The sequence below is a fragment of the Caenorhabditis remanei genome, chromosome II (assembly GCF_010183535.1).
Source record: "Caenorhabditis remanei strain PX506 chromosome II, whole genome shotgun sequence".
In the NCBI taxonomy this organism is placed as follows: domain Eukaryota; kingdom Metazoa; phylum Nematoda; class Chromadorea; order Rhabditida; family Rhabditidae; genus Caenorhabditis; species Caenorhabditis remanei.
In genome coordinates, this window is record NC_071329.1 from 171,925 (window position 1) to 184,407 (window position 12,483).

At 38.9% G+C, this 12,483-nt stretch overlaps 3 protein-coding genes across 3 annotated transcripts; all 3 read right to left on the reverse strand.

Annotated features, from left to right (window-relative positions):
• Positions 1 to 1,430: 1,430 nt before the first annotated feature.
• On the reverse strand, positions 1,431 to 4,646 carry GCK72_003644 (uncharacterized protein; the record flags this gene model as incomplete). The annotated part of the gene is made up of 5 exons (XM_003094432.2): positions 1,431 to 1,466; positions 1,516 to 2,205; positions 2,253 to 2,390; positions 2,494 to 3,350; positions 4,394 to 4,646. 5 exons carry the CDS (start codon positions 4,644 to 4,646, stop codon positions 1,431 to 1,433), a joined length of 1,974 nt encoding a protein of 657 aa, XP_003094480.2.
• A 1,074-nt stretch (positions 4,647 to 5,720) lies between these two features.
• GCK72_003645 (uncharacterized protein) lies at positions 5,721 to 9,759 on the reverse strand (the record flags this gene model as incomplete). The annotated part of the gene is made up of 6 exons (XM_003094420.2): positions 5,721 to 5,891; positions 6,442 to 6,644; positions 7,010 to 7,245; positions 7,650 to 7,747; positions 7,796 to 8,017; positions 9,673 to 9,759. 6 exons carry the CDS (start codon positions 9,757 to 9,759, stop codon positions 5,721 to 5,723), a joined length of 1,017 nt encoding a protein of 338 aa, XP_003094468.1.
• Positions 9,760 to 10,778: 1,019 nt separating this feature from the next.
• GCK72_003646 (uncharacterized protein) lies at positions 10,779 to 12,446 on the reverse strand (the record flags this gene model as incomplete). Its single annotated transcript, XM_053724168.1, has 3 exons — positions 10,779 to 11,032; positions 11,671 to 11,965; positions 12,291 to 12,446. 3 exons carry the CDS (start codon positions 12,444 to 12,446, stop codon positions 10,779 to 10,781), a joined length of 705 nt encoding a protein of 234 aa, XP_053588362.1.
• Between the last annotated feature and the right edge of the window lie 37 nt (positions 12,447 to 12,483).

Here is a 12,483-nt window from a genome sequence, read left to right on the forward strand (position 1 = left end):
GCATCAACTTTTGGGGGTCTCCGAAGATGACATTATTCATTTGTCCGAAAATTGCAAAAAAAAAATCGTTTTTGTCTAAAATGGCAATTCGCCAAAAAACTGCGCGGCGAACTTGCAAAAAAGACTCCGCCCTTTTTCTCCAGAGTTTCCTTTCTCCAGAGTTTCCTATCTCCGGAATTTGTGGGGTCTCGAGCGAAGGTTGCACAACGGTTGGCACAGTGCCAAAAAACACCTGGAAATGATTTTTACGTTTATTTGTCGTATCTATCAATATAAACCGCAACGCAGCTCGCCATGTTTTGCCTTTATTCAAATTGTAGACCTACTTCCTTTACCACAGTGTCATTTTTAGTCCATATAAATTATTTTCCCGCGAAACCGGAACTCTAATGCAGCGCGTTTGCACACACCACTTGACAGGCTGAGTCGCCGCTCAGCTAAATCACGCGTTTTATAACAGTGTAATGAAAATGAATTTCGACTATATACTTGAGGGGCGTGGCCTATTCTGAAATTTCAGTAAACTTTTGAATTTCAGGGAGTGAATTTCGATGAACTCGAGAAAGAGTGTGAACAGGAAAACAATAATCAACAGAAGCAGAAAACAGTGGAACACGTGTAACCTCTTAAATTATGTACATTTTTTGATTTTCTTTGTTTTTATAGCATTTCAATTATTTTATTTTTCCCCCCAGAAAAAAGAGGAAATTGTTTCCGGTGACTCTCGAATCGCTCTTTTCCCCCATAGCTTTAACAAAATTTTCCATTTATCGACTTTAATAAAGAGTTTTTAACAAAAAAGAAGAAGAACACATAAAATACAGAATTCATATTATTTCGATTGGTTTAAAGACACGTCATATGCACAAATCTACTTGTATCTCTTTTGGTTTGATATGGATATTGATGAGGAGAAGAAAATGATGGAGAAGAGAAGACAGAGAGAAAACGCATCCAAAACGGGGAACGCTTTCCCAAACTTTTCAGTGGGAAATTTTGGAATTTTCCGCTGAAACATTCGGTGCATTACCCGTTCAGAAAACCCGTTATAAAGTTGATGGAACAATCAAGAATGAGAGAGAAGTAAAATTTTCACAGAAAAAGGACCCAAAAAGTCAAAAAGGTAGTTTCCAATGGAAAATTGTGAATTCTCACTATTTTTCACAGGAAAAAAATTTACAAAAAAAGGAGAAAAGGCGAGTAAAATGACACGAAATGGTGAAGGAGCAGAGAAAAAAAAGGGAGGAAAAATGAATGATACAACAAAAATTAGTGATGAGAATTTATGTGACTACAGGTAAGAATAGAAGGGAGCAGAGTTCTGGGGGGATTCATTTCTAGTTGAATGCAAGGGGAATGGGAAAAAAACGAATGAATAATACAAATCAATAGATTCTTTTGAAGTATTCTAGTTGTTGAATAGCATATTATTAGATCTCGTCGCCAGATGAGCCTTGGAATGACATCTGGAATAAACATGGATGAATTTCTATCAAAAAGTACACAACTTCTTACCAATCTAGATCTCAACGACTTTCCGCCAATTCTCAACGGGCGTTGCCGGATCCCCGCTGGTGAATTCTTTGGTGAGACAATCGACACATTCTCCTCCGTATTCTTTGGCTCGTCGAGCAAATTGAAGTTAAGTGTCGGCACACGTGTATCACGGACACTCCGCCGGATACGTGGTGGACACGACATGGGAGGCGGCGCTTCGTCAATCATATTCGAATGATCGTTCCAATCGAGATGCTTTTCAGCTTGAAACATACGAAGATATCGTTCGGTTCGCTCTTTTTCCCTCAACGAATTGTTATTAAAACCGTCACCGGATCCAGCGTGTGGCGGCACATTCTGTGACCGATAACTCGAGAGAAGACGACGTGCGGACTTCGGTGTTCCTCTGACTGGAATCACCGGATTCCTCTTCGGACTAATCGAATCATCGACAGACTCGATTGCAGATGAGTTGGACGAGGAGCATGTCGCCTGCTCGTCATCGTCGTCGTCGAGATTCTCATCGAAATTCAGACGACGTGACACCGCGGTTAATGGGCGACGTTGCGAGTGAGGAGGATTCTCGTCATCTGAGAAGTCGAATGGAGACACTGGAGCGGTGGCTTGTTGACGGAGAGCCACTCCGGTGAGCGATTCCGAGTAGGCTTTCGACGTTTCCGGTGTGTGAATTGGTGTGTGTTGTTGGTTCTGAAAATGACACAACTTGGTCTTGAATTCGGCGGCATAACACTCACATTCACAAACTGAGCGCAAATTTCCGAACGACGGTTTTTGATCGCCTCGGAGAAGCAAGCGATCGGGTGGAAGACGACGGACAAGAATGCCATACACCAGACGAGTATCGAGCTCATAAAACTTGTGAAGTTGTCGATCTGGAAAGAAGAAAGGATTGTGGATTTCGGTGGAAGACCGGATTGGCTCGTAAATCGTTTCAAAACCCACAATTTCTGATTTCTATATCTTCTAAAAACTCACCAAATCCATCGACATTATGAACCAGCTTCTCTTCTCTCTCCGCTTCCGAATCGACTGATGTTGCCGGAGAACTCGACTCGTCGGCCGCTTCTTTGGATCCTTGTCTATCATTTGCTCGATCAAAACTCGCAAATCTGTAGAGATTCCGACGAAAAATCGTTCAGGAATCTCGCCGTTTCTGATCTGATGCCACGAGTCTCCACTGGATGGAACATCCAAATCTGTAGCTGCTTCGAGAATTGTGACTCCGAGGGAGAAGATGTCGGAGGCGAATGTGGGTTTGCCGTTGAGCACTTCTGGCGCCAGATACTTCGAGTCACCCTCTTCTGCCGATTTGACGTCGTTTGGATTCTTCAAATTGATCACCAATCCAAAATCGCCGAGTTTACAGATCTTGTGTTTCGTCAAGAAGATATTCTCCGGCTTAATATCATCATGAATCATATCATTCGTATGTAAATGATGCACCGCCTCCAACAAATCTACAAAGATGTTCCAAATGTCGTTTTCTGGAAGCGCGTGATTCACTGTACAATACTGTTGGAGACTCTGATCACACAGCTCCGTTTGAATGTACAAATGATCCGTCTCCTCCCACGCACGATAGAATTTGACAAGATTCTTGTGTGGTGGAATGATCATGTGACTTTCAGCCTCTCGATATTTGCTGATCGAGTGTTGACGCATTGGGGCGATTGAGACTTTGATCGCGTACATTTGGGAATCCTCTCGACATCGTGCTCGGAATACTTCTCCGAATGAACCGCGTCCGATGATCTCGTCGATTTGGAAGACTTGCTCGAAGAATGTTTGACTGTTGTTACGATCGTATTTCGGCGATTCCAGTGGTTTTGGACCTGGAAATGGTGAAATTTGAAGGATATTAGCATTGTAAACCGGGCCGGCGTAAACTGAAAAAATATACCAAAATGTAAATCTCAGCGAGTTTTATGTCTGTGACCAAATGACTATTCGTTAATGTACCACGGGCAGGGCTAGAATGGATTATTTGGTAATTTTCGCGGTTTTTGGCGCTTTTTCCCGGCCCGCGGCACATTAACGAAAAGCCATTCGGCTTGTGGTAAGTCATTGACATAGAACTCTCCGAGATCTACATTCTGGTATATTTTTCAGCTCATAATGTTGAGTTTGAAGCGAGTTATACGCCGGCCCGATTTGCAAGTATGGATATAAGGTTCACTATTAATTTTTTTAGTAAGAAAGAAGATTTTTGTGCTGAAATTCTTCAAAACACGGCCTGTTCAATTCTTGTCGTCGCGAAAACGGATTACCGTACTCAAAAAGTATAAAACGACCAAAACTTCTATTTTTAGCCGATAAAAATAAAAATAAACAGCGCCGCCTATGAAAAACGATAATTGTATGTTTTTTATCGGCTAAAAATAGCATTTTCCCGTCCAAAATATAGTCCGGTATCTGGTATTTCGAGCGAAAATCTTGTATCTTCTTACAAGGCAAGCCTTTCCATATCACGATTGAGAATTGGCTGAAATTTTGCAGATATACACTTTCGACCATGCTCTATTACATTAAGCTTTCAAAATCTGCAAAATTTAGCGCATTTTCGAGAAAATTGGGTCAGGAAAAGTCAAATTGCCCGCGCCACCGTTTTGCATAATCTTTTTCCTAAGCAGAATTGTTCTCCGAGAGAAAGAAAAGGTGATTTTCAGACTTTTCAAATCCAATTTTATCGAAAATGAGCAGAATTCAGCAGATTTTGAAAGAGTCATGTGCTAGAGCATGGTCGAAAGTGTATTTCTGCAAAGTTTCAGCCAATTCAAAACAAAGGTTTCCTAGTGTAGCCTGCAACCTTAGAAACTAGATTTTCATTATAAAATCAGAGTTTCTAGTCGCTTAAAATCAACAATTCCCTCCTTACCATGTGGTGTCACCAATCTGGGCGTCGTATCCTTCGCTACCGCCCATATACTCCGTGTCTGTGGGACAGTCTTTATCATTCGCGGCGCCGGTCGTCTGAAACGTGGCGTTATCGCCTGCCGTTCTCGTTTTGTGGACAACGGCGTTTCGCGCATCATTACTGGAATCGGTATACGTGGAGTGACGAGTACGTGTGGACTTGTGGGGCCAACTTCTATCGAATCTATTGATGTGTTTTCCTCGGTTTCGTCCATTTCCCGTCTGTTTTTCTCCCTGAAAACAGAGAAAATTAGTGGAAATCGTGAATAAAAAGAGGGGATCACGTCGAAATTGGAGAAAATGTGCATTTTTGATGTTTTTTAATTAAATACCGTTGGGATTTTTGTTAACGAAATCCCGCAAAGCCGTATGTATCTATATGCGAAAATCAATAAGAATTCACAACTTACTAGTGGAAAATTTTTTGAAAAACTATAGAAAATCAATAAAAATCCAGGGAAAACACTGGAAAATCGATTCAATTGGATGAGAAATAGCTATTTTCGGAAAAAAAATAAAAAATTCTAGATTATCACTTGAAAATCAATAAGAAACCTGATAAACTAAAGCTTTTACTCGTTTTTAACGATGAAACCACTTTTAAAAAAGTAAAATAACAGAAAAATACGAGGAAATCTGTGTTTATCCCGCTCAAACTCTAAAAATGTGCCACTTATTCCCATTATCTTATCAAATACCGCTATTTTCCCGCCGAAACTGGGCAAAGTAAACAAAAAATAGAATAAAAACACACAAAAAGGGGGTAAAAAAGAAAAAACATCCCGCGAATGACGAACGAATGCAATTCAAATGAAGCGCGCGAAATCGGAGGTCCGCAAACACCGAGACGCGCAATTGCGGACAGCGCGCATCGTAGTCCGGGCGGTAAATCGACTCAAATATTTATTTCAGAAATCGTCGTAAAGAAAGAAAGAAAGAGAGAAAATCGCTGTTGGAGGGTTTTCGATAATAATAGTAGGAATAATAATAATAATAATAAGAATCATGAAAAACCGTAAAACGGGAGTGGGGGACTATCTATTCAATGAAGTATTTTTTACATGATTTTTTGTGGTTGTAAAACTCTTAAAGTCTTCGAATGGATTATGTGAAGAAAGACGGTAAAGATCAGTGCCTAAAGCGAGTGGAGAATGATTTTTGGAGGGAGGCGATGGGGGGTTGCACTATGAAAAGCGGGAAAAAAAAACGAAATTCAGAGGAAAAAAGGAAAAAAAAACTACAAGAAATCGAATTTTAAACATTTTACATCAGCAATACGGTTGGAAAATTTAGACACGAAGCTCCTGTATCTGCTTGATGAGATAGGCTTTCTCATCATTGAACTGCTCGTCGTTGGTTCGATCATTGTGGAATGCCGTCAAGAATTCCACCAATTTGTCACGATTTCTATTGAGAATATCAGTGATCGGGCGTGGTTTGTTGGGATTTGCGACGAAAATCTGAAAAAAATGGGGATTTCTGTGAAAAATGAAGATTCCAGCCAAAAATAGGGATTTTCAGCTTAAAAATAGCGATTTATGTGAAAAAATGGGGATTCCAGCCAAAAATAGCGATTTATGTGGAACAAAAGGGATTTTCAGCCTAAAAGAGCGATTTTTTGTGAAAAATGGGGATTTTCAGCCTAAAAATAGCAATTTTTATGGTTAAAAGGATATTTTTAGCTAAAAAATGGTGATTTTTTGTGAAAAAATGAAATTTTCAGCCAAAAAAAGACGATTTTTGTTGAAAAAAAGAGGATTTTCAGCCTACAAATGACGATTTTTGGGGAAAAAAGAAGATTTTTAACTAAAAAATGGCGATTTTTTGTGAAAAAAAGGGATTTTCAGCCTAAAATAAAGATTTATGTGGGAGAAAGATGATTTTCAGCTTAAAATAGTAGCTTAAAATAGTAATATATGTAGAAAAAACTGGATTTTCAGCCTACAAATGACGCTTTTTGGAGAAAAAGGGGATTTTCAGCCGATGGGGGAAATTCTGAATTCAACAAACCTTGAAGACATGAAACGCCTCATACTGAATATTACGTCTCTTATCTCTCAACAACTCCATGACTGTCTTCAAATTCTCGGGACTCGTAATATATTTGTTCATCGTGCTGAAGTTGTGACGATCCAGTAGGAGCTCGCCGAGCAATTTCAACGATTGCCGTCGTGTCACATAGTTCTCCGAGTTGGTCAGTGCGGCGTAGGCGGCTGAAATTTCAATTGTCGGGAATCAATAGAGATGGCTCCGAGACATTTCGAAACCGGTGAAACATGAAGAAATGCTTTTACTGATAACCGGTAGTATTATGGTTCCGGGGGTTCAGGGTTCGATCCCCACTGGTGGTAAAACTGTTTTGTTTTTTTGTTTTCAGATTTTTGGTACCAATCTGATCCCCACTCGGTCTTCAGATTGGTACCAAAACACTGAAAACCAAAAATAAATAGTTTTGCCACCAGTGGGGATCGAACCCTGGACCCTCGGAACCATATTACTACCTGTCTCCTAAAAAATTTCTTAATGCTTCCCCAGTTTCGAAATGTCCCGGAGCCAAAGAAATAGAAAAAGAGCTCACTAAAAAATCGATCGTAATTATTATCCAAATATTCGGCACACATATTCTTATGCTTCGTCATTAAATCCTTGAAAGTCGAGAACGCGTCAGTGGCGATATCGAAGACGTCGGATTGAACGAAGACAAAGAAACGTTGGAAATATTCAGAATAGAGAACGATTCGAGCGAGATGCTCGTGACGAACAGCTTCACGCAACATTGAGCCACATGTCAGAGCAATGTCCGGTTGTTCGTATCTGGAAAGAATGGGGGAATTTCTATTTAGGAGACAAGATTTTCTTCAAAATGGATTTTTCGTTAAAACTATCATTTTCTACGTTCAAAAATTGTAATTTTATGTGAAAAAATGACCATTTTAAGTAAGAAAATTCCGATTTCAATCCATTTTTCAAAGTTGGAAAACATAAAACTGACTCAAAATCTGAAATTTTATATTCGGCGCGCCTCTAACGCGTTTTGGATTCTATGGGCGTTGGAGGCCGTTTCTGATGATAAGAAAAGGGTCTGGAGTGCCTTTGACGCGGTTTTTTGTAAAAAAAAAAACTCTAAAAACCCTTTTTTTTGTACTGCAACCCTGTCCGGCCTGTCGCAATTATGAATTTTTCTAGATCCTGAAACCTATATATAGCTATAACCGTACCCCAAAAGAAGAGTGATAAGAATCTCTGGCCGTGCGGCCAAATACTCAACAGTCGGTGATCGGGTACCAATTTGACGGCGCAGCAAGTTGTTGAACACCTGGAAAATAGATAAAAAGCGTCACAGGCGCGCCAGACACTCACTAACCGATGCCACATCCTTCTTGCACTCGAATTCGAATTTATGCAAATGTTTAATCAACATTGGAAGAATGTTAGCATTATAAACTTCCTGAGCCAGTTGTGTCACTTGTTCATTATTCGGCTCGTTGGCATCCGATCCGTAGATGAACGTCTTCGCCAATGCCAACATTTTTGCGGTCTCTTCGATTGCCTTCTCCACTTTACGCTCGTTTTGGTTGGAGGATTGCTGGAAATTGGAAATTTTCAAAAAAGGAGATTTTTAGGGCTGAAATTCGGGAATTTCTTTTGAAAAATCATGTTTTTATAGGGAAAATGTGTCATATTTTTCTTTGCCAAGTTTCCAATTTTCCAGATTTCTGTCTGTGTGTCCGGATGGCTGTATATCTGAATATATGCTAAAAAGTAGGCAAACACTCTTTGACTACACCACTCTTTGACTACACTTGCTCTTTGACTCTACATTCTCTTTGACTATAAAGTCTCCTTGACTTCACTTTTCTCTTTGACTACATTTGTCTCTTTGACTTCAAAGTATCTTTGACTACAGTTTTCTCTTTGACTTCTTTATACTCTTTGACTACTAGCTCTCTTTGACTTCACTTTCCCTATAATGACTATTTGAATACATACATTCTTCTAGATAGTGGGAGGATCTCTGAACATTCAATACTGACTAGAGCCTCTGAAAGTTAGTTAAAAAACTTGCATGTAACTAGATAGTCAATTTTGCTAATGAATAACAATGTGTTATAACCATAACCAATTTTACCATTTCCCTTTATGGTCTAGATGTTTCATGGAATTCCGACTACCGACTGCCGAATAAGAAATGTTCGTTTCCATGTAACTCTGGTCTAGATAGTCGAAACAGTGTTTTAATTAGAAAATGGAAGATTCTACAGTTCAAACGTTGAAAAGAATATCTTATTTCCCAATATCTCAAACAACTTAGATTTTTTGAGTATAATGAATTGTCATGAGTTGTTAATCAAAACTTGAGTAGATACCAAGCTTCTCGGTTTTTGCATCTCATTATTCTTAACTATGAATCAGAGTATAGGTTACTGTTGTGGCGTGAACTAGCATGGCCTAGCCAAGTGATCGCCTAACCCTGAGGTCACAAGTGGCAAGAAGATCTGCCTGTATAAGCCTATAGAACTAATAGTTTTGGGTTATTCCATATGTAAACAAATGGTTATTTATTTTCCACTCTCCGCCACCTAAGAACATAACAGTTTCTCACAAAAATATTCTTAAAACAGGGAGAACGGTGATGGAAGCTGTAATTTAATAGAAATTAATGTTGTTTCTCCCGCTCAAGATATTCAGTTAACGATCCCGAATGATTCTGGAACGCGACAAAAACTAATTTATGATTACTGGAGTCAGGAATATTTAGATCTTCTCAAACTATCTAGAAGAATGTATGTATTCAAATAGTCATTATAGGGAAAGTGAAGTCAAAGAGAGCTAGTAGTCAAAGAGTATAAAGAAGTCAAAGAGAAAACTGTAGTCAAAGATACTTTGAAGTCAAAGAGACAAATGTAGAGTCAAAGAGCAAGTGTAGTCACAGAGTGGTGTAGTCAAAGAGTGTTTGCCTAAAAAGTACTCGAACTCTGATCGAAAATTTAAAAATGTACAATTTTTGAAAATTTCATAAAATAGTCAAAACTTCTACGTAAATTCTTAATCGTTTAATCTAAATTTGCAAACATGGCAACTTTTTTTGCAAAAAACTGAAAATTCGAGAATTTCTTCTAAAATAATCATGTATTTATAGGAAAAACTCGGTCTTTTTCATGTTTCCAACATTCCAGATGTCGATTTTCCGGAATTCCGTCTGTTCTCAGTTCTGTACGTCCAGATGTCCACAATTCTTACCCGATCAATAACCAACAGGGCGTCACGCAGATTCTTGACGACGTCGGCGGGTGTTTTGTCCGCTTTCCCGAACAACGGCTTCAACATTTCTGCTGGAAATAGATATGGGAATTTGGAGATGAAATGAGCACAATTTTTTCACAAAATTTTTCGAAATTTTTTGAAATTTTCGTCAAAAATAGTCAAAAATCCTATGTAAACTTGAGTTTTGTCGATATGTAAAAACATAGTCGAAAATTCGACTTTTTTGCGAAAAAATCAAAAAATTTTCAAAAAAATTCAAATTTTCAAATTTTTGTACTGTGACCCGGGCCGACCGGGCCGGTGAAAATTCTCAAATCGGCCCGGCCCGGCCCGGTCCGTTGCAAGTATGGAAAAAACGAATTATACAGGGGGCTAAATCAGGAAAAATGGGGTCAGGATCGAAGTTTTTAGGTCGTCTTAACAGAATTAAAAAATTGTGACATTTTTCGAAGCTTGAAATGGAGTGACTGGGGCACCTTTGACGCGTTTTTAGCAGATTTCTGTGATTTTCCAACATTTTTTTGGTGAATAGACTAAATTTTGAGTTTTCCGGGTTTTTAGGCACTAAAAATAGTCTAGTTCTAAGCAGTTTTTCATGGAAATCGCGGTTAATTTTTTTCCGAAATTAAATAAATTGCATTTTTTCGTGTTTTCAACAACTTTTCGGTTATATTAACAGAATTCAACAGTAAATACCCCTGCAAGAACATAATTTCTTTCACCTGATGCTTCCTTGAATTCGGAATAATTCGGTACAAAAAATTCTAAGCGAAAAAATCAATAAATCAAAAAGAGTCAGCGAGCGGTAACAAAAAATAGAAGATATTTTCCAATATTGTTTTGAAACAAATGGATTAAAAGTGAAGAATACGATTAAAGTTGACAGATAGAAACGTTTTTTTCAGATTTTTTTCTTTTTTTTCTCAGGGAAAACGGAGAAACCGGTCATGCAAATCGAGAAACGAGGAAAATAACAAACAACGGTATTTCCAGAGAATTCAAATATTAAAAGTGAAAAAATCAATGAAAACATGAGTAACAATAACAAAAACAATTAAAAACAAATTTAAATTTCGAAAAATCTATTTCTTCTCATTTTCCTCCTCTTTCCTCTTCAAATACTCCAATTGTTTCCCATCGACAAAATGTTTCGTGTGAAAGAACCAATACAACAAATCGTCAAACTCTCCCGTATACTTCGTGCCGAGACCCAATTCTTGATATTCTCGAAGTGAGTAGTAGATGGCTTCTATCGTGGCGAGACCCGTTTCCGGTACGTTATGTTGGGGTCGCCAGAATGCGGTACGGTACGATTGGAGGCACACGTGTTGGAGGCCTGGAAATATGAAAATCAAGATAAAATGGTGGAGTTTTGACCGGTTGTTGACCGGACACACATACAGATAATCCAGCCTCATTTACTGGTTGAAAATCAGGTCTTTTTGGCATCCGGACGTGCGGAAACACAGGCAAAAAACGGAAAAAGACCGATCTCAGCCGTCGGATTTTTAGTATTTTTTCGCATCAAAAACAGAATTGTAGACATCTAAATACAATTCCAGTGAAAAATGTATCCAGATTTGTTATTTCCAGTAAAAAACAAGATTTTATCGGCGGAAACCTGTCCGTCTGTGTTTCCGCACGTCCGGATGTCCGAAAGATCTGATTTTCAATCAGTAAATGAGACTGGAGTATCTGTCTGTGTGTCCGGATGACCGGATGTCTGAATTTATGCTAAAAAGTACTCGAATTCGGAACGAAGAAATTTTTGAGAATTTTTGACTGGAAAATTGGGATTTTCAGTGTCTGGAGCACCTCGGACGCGCTTTTGGATTCTGTAGGCGTTGGAGGCCGTTGCTGATGGTGAAAGAAGGGTCTGGCGTGCCTTTGACGCGGTTTTTTGCAAAAAATCGAAAAATGTGCAAATGTGCAGGCGTTTAACACTCCATTTCACCATTTTTCAAAGGTTTTCACCTTGAATCTGCGGAGTTTTCTGCATAACTCCGACTTGAAACCACGTGCAATCCAACACAACAATCCTCCTAATCGGTCCTCTCGTTCTCACAAATTCCTCCACAGAAATCGCTGATTTACTCGGAAAAATGATGGCAGTCGAGAGGCGTTCCTCATCTGAATCCTGCGAGTAGTCGTGGACATCCGGATAATCGAACACACGCGTCTGATCGGGTGCGACGATTTTACAGTGGAGTGCACTGCTTTTACTGTTTTTCTCCATCGGGTGTTTGATGATGTCGACGAGACAGGGCAACTGAAAATTAGAAGAGAAAAATTACTGCAGAAACGGAACTTTTCAGAAACTTTGTATCGAATTTTTTGAAAATCTCATTATTGGTCTCACAATTTTAGTCAAAATATAGCAAAATTGCAGGTTTCTGTTGAATATTTAACAAATTTCAGTCATTTTCAGTCAATTTTTGGTCGTTTTAGTCAGATTTCAGGCTTATTTCGAATTCTGGTTAATTCCAGCCGATCTGGACCAATTTTTAGCAGTTTTAATCAAAATTTCGCGTTTTTTAAAGAATTTTCATCTAATTTTCAGCCAATTTCAATCAAATTTTGGCCAATTTCAGCACCTTAACATTTGGCGTGAAAACGCCGGGCATCGGTGTCCGACAATCATAGCAAAAGTATTTTCGACTCGATTTACATCCAGGGCACGTCGATTTCACACATTTTTCGATTGGATCAAAGCTTGAGAGCTGCACTTGGTGCTCACTGATAACTGACATATGTGTAGAACCTGGAAATCCTTTTTTTCACTATAAA